Source organism: Hoplias malabaricus, chromosome 4 (assembly GCF_029633855.1).
Source record: "Hoplias malabaricus isolate fHopMal1 chromosome 4, fHopMal1.hap1, whole genome shotgun sequence".
In the NCBI taxonomy this organism is placed as follows: Eukaryota; Metazoa; Chordata; class Actinopteri; order Characiformes; family Erythrinidae; genus Hoplias; species Hoplias malabaricus.
Genome location: NC_089803.1, coordinates 15,307,346 through 15,311,097, shown reverse-complemented (window position 1 = coordinate 15,311,097; position 3,752 = coordinate 15,307,346). Strand labels below are relative to the sequence as shown.

Here is a 3,752-nt window from a genome sequence, read left to right as displayed (position 1 = left end):
GTGTGACGTCAGCTGCCCGGGGGTCCTTGGGAAGGGGAATTAGGACGGGGATGTACAGTTAGGGTCCACACTGGCTTAACTGCAGTCTACACGACGAGCCGTCTCTTGCGATTTGTAAAATTAGCTCTCGATACGAGCTTAAAAACATGCCGGCACTGGAGGCTTCCTTCTGCACCTGCAGACCCCCACTGCAAAACTGTCCACAGACGCGAAAATCCTTTTAAAAACACCGCGCCTTCTACGTTTGTTACTTCCGTGGTTAAACATGTCGAGGCAAAACAGTGAAAAGAAAAACAAAATTAAACTCGTTTTCTAAAATGTTTAATATATCTGAGTTCAAGATTATTGTAAATTTTGAGTTTTTTTTTTATTTTACTGAGGTTCAGTCTCCGGTTAGTTTTGCTGGGCGCAGGGGAAAACGTTGTTTACTAGTTTCCAGATCTCGATCGACCAATCAGACGATGAGTTGCGTGCAACCAATCAGAAGTCGCCCTGCGTCCACTTATGATAAAATAGCTCGCTCTGTCTGTCGGCGCGCGGCCGAGCCGTGATGTCACAATGACCCTGGTTCCTGAACTTTCCTGAACGTTACTGAACCTTCTAGAGATGAGGAAAAGGAGGAATGTGATTGGCTGCTGGTGGGGAACGGAATGCTATAAAAGCACCCCGCGACACGGCACACTCAGAATCACAAAAGTCGACGATGGAGAAAGGTTGGCTATTGTTGTCTCGCAGAGAGATGCTCAACATCTTTAACCCCTTCACGTTAAGGGGTGCCGTGGCTTTGGCCACCACCGGAGCTCTGATCTATGGTATCAGACGCGGTGGCTTTTCCTGGATCTGGGGAAGAGTAAGTTCAGTGATTTATTGGAGAATTATAGGGTTAACTAGCTCTACTCTGCTTTAGAGAGTGAAATAACCGTTTGAAAGAGCTGCAGTCGGTTTAATGTGATCGTATTACTTTAAATAGAACGGCCACGAATGTACAAGGAACTGTTTACATCATATATTCATTCCTTCATCACACCTCGGTAAAATTAATAATGGGGCTTTAGTGTCAGTAAAGAGGCCTACTAGTCCTTCGGGAAAATAAGGGCTTTTAAATGAAGAAAAAGCTTCTGTTTTAGGGATAAAATTAAACTTTAAACTGTTTCCTCTTTTAATAAAAGTGTTATTATGCAGTTAAATAAAGAATGTATATGGAATATAATAACAATATTTATGTTAATTTTTAAATGTAATAGGATATAAATAACATTGTTATTAAATTGTACTGAGAATTATTACATTTACTGTATTTGGTTTTAATCTTTCATCATATGGATTTAAATGTATATGTTGTTTTTTATGTATTATTATTATTATTATTATTATTATTAATTATTACTGCGACCCTGAACTGGATAATGGGTTAAAGACAATGAATAAATGAGTGTTATTAATTACTGTTATTATTAACTGACCCTAATTGGTCCTTTTAATTAACCATTTTCATTAAACTCCTCTTTTTTCCTTCTGAATTTGTAGAAATCACAAAACAATCAGGATGCTTCCCTGAACATGGGGGTAGATGGCTATATCTGTGTTGGCCTGCTGGACAATGAGGCAAACCAGCACAGTTCAGACCACACCCCTCTGAACACCGAGAGTGCCTCAGTAGCTGCATCAACCTCTGGATCCAATGAGGTTGATGACAGCAACGTCAGCTCTGAGCAGCCTGGTACCAGTCTGCGTCCCGCCAGGAGGACTTCCGCTTGGTACGATTTATCAAAAAGAGGCTGCACGACAAAGCCCCTTACAGCCTACGCTCTCGCTACAGGGGTGCACAAACGACAGCTGGAGGCACGGAAATATAGGCCACAAGTGGAGTGTCATATTGTGGTCATTCATGACCCGGAGTACGAGGAGATGGTGCGGAGGTTTGACGAAACCACATTCATAGGTCGAACCTATCGTGCGAGAGGTCCGAAGATCTTAGAGGCACGGACCTTTATCTTCTTGGATGAAGAGCCTGAGAGCAGCGTCAAGGAGGAGATGCCTTCAACCAGTCGGCAGCAGGACGTTGAAGGCAGTGTCTCAGGTGCTGAAGAGAGCGGGTCATCGGCAGGAGAAGTGGTTCAAGGTAATGGCCACAGTGAGAGCACCAGCACAGAGCAGTGTGCTCCAACTCCTGCCACACAGCCAGGTGAAGAGGACATTGAAGGCAGTGCCTCAGGTGCTGAAGAGAGCGTGTCATCGGCAGGAGTAGTGGTGGCTCAAGTTCTTGACCACCCTGAGAGCACCAGCACAGAGCAGTGTGCTCCAACTCCTGCCACAAACAGCAGACGGTGGAAGATTGGCTCCCGTCTGAGGAAGGCATTGAGAGCCTTCAGTTGCTGCTCTGCCTCCAGAGACAGCAACAGTGAACCTGAACCAGCGGTTCAGGACGAGCCCAATCAGAACCAGGGCTCCAGGACGCCTCGAAGATCTGGAGGGTTCCTGAGGAGGCTGTTCCACAAACGGAGATGAGCAGAGTCCACAGAAGTGTTGGTAAGTTCTGTCAGCTTCTGTTTATAAGCAGAAAAATGAAGGAGGAACATTGCGTAACTGGCGCTGAAAAAAACCTGGTTTGGGAATCCAGAAACACAGTGGACTGACTGAGTGAGTGAATTTTTCCACAGATGAGCGACTGTGATGCCTCGATGATGAACTTCACATCTCTCATTTGATCAGGATGTGGGTAAGATTATAAAAACAGCTTTCCTACATCTTTGTGGGGAACATCGTTGAGGTAAAAAATTACTTCCAATCTGCTGCACTATTATTATGCCCCCAGACTATTATCATTATTGTACACTTAGTTGGTGGTCATTTAAAATCCGATCTGTAGTTTGATCAGAGGAGGATGGATCCCCTTTGTGAGTCTTGGTTCCTCCCAAGGTTTCTTCCTCCAGGCTCGAGGGAGTTTTTCCTTGCCACTGTCGCCTTCGGCTTGCTCACATTGGGCTTTGATTTAAATGTTGTGTTGTGACACTAACTATGTGAAGCTGATTTGTGACAACTTAAGTTGTAAAAGGGGCTATATAAACAAATTTGATAATCCTCTGCATGAAGCACAGTCGCACAGTGGAGTTCTCCGTGTGGATTTATATATATTTTTATATCCAAATTATATATTTTTATATACAAATTATATATTTTTATATCCAAATTATATATATTTATATACAAATTATATATTTTTATATCCAGATTATATATATTTATATACAAATTATATATTTTTATATCCAGATTATATATTTTTATACCTTTTTATATACATTTTATATGTTTTATAATAAAAGGTTTTTCTAAAAAATTCAATGTTTATCTGGTTTTGTACTTTGTTTTCTGGATTTTCACTGCTTTACTTTAAACATCTCTGCACAAAATATTTTTAGAAATGATAAAATGGTTAAAGTGGAAGATATTCATCTGAAGTGCTCACTGTAGCACAGTTTAAATTGTATTATGTTATTTTTATGAGGGTGTGTACTGAAGCCCACTGACATCTGTTTTCAGGTGTCTTTAATAAATGATTTTTCTAAGGAGTATCTGTTTATAAAATGCCAGATGAACCTCTCATTTCAAATTGTATGCATTAGTTCATGTAAATATTAGAATATAAGGTAAATAATGGTATTTTATGAATTGTGTCAAAAGTCTGACATGGGCTTTAATGGAGTGTACTAGGCTTAATTGGCCCCTTAGAGATTAATGGTGAAAAAAGA

At 41.0% G+C, this 3,752-nt stretch overlaps 1 protein-coding gene across 1 annotated transcript; it reads left to right on the top strand.

Moving 5' to 3' along the window:
• The first annotated feature begins 692 nt into the window (after positions 1-692).
• LOC136695527 (uncharacterized) lies at positions 693-3,291 on the top strand. Its single transcript, XM_066669647.1, has 4 exons — positions 693-850; positions 1,528-2,080; positions 2,216-2,529; positions 2,661-3,291. The coding sequence occupies exons 1-3, from the start codon at positions 704-706 to the stop codon at positions 2,506-2,508; spliced, it is 993 nt and encodes a 330-aa protein (XP_066525744.1). The 5' UTR covers positions 693-703; the 3' UTR covers positions 2,509-2,529; positions 2,661-3,291.
• Positions 3,292-3,752: the final 461 nt, after the last annotated feature.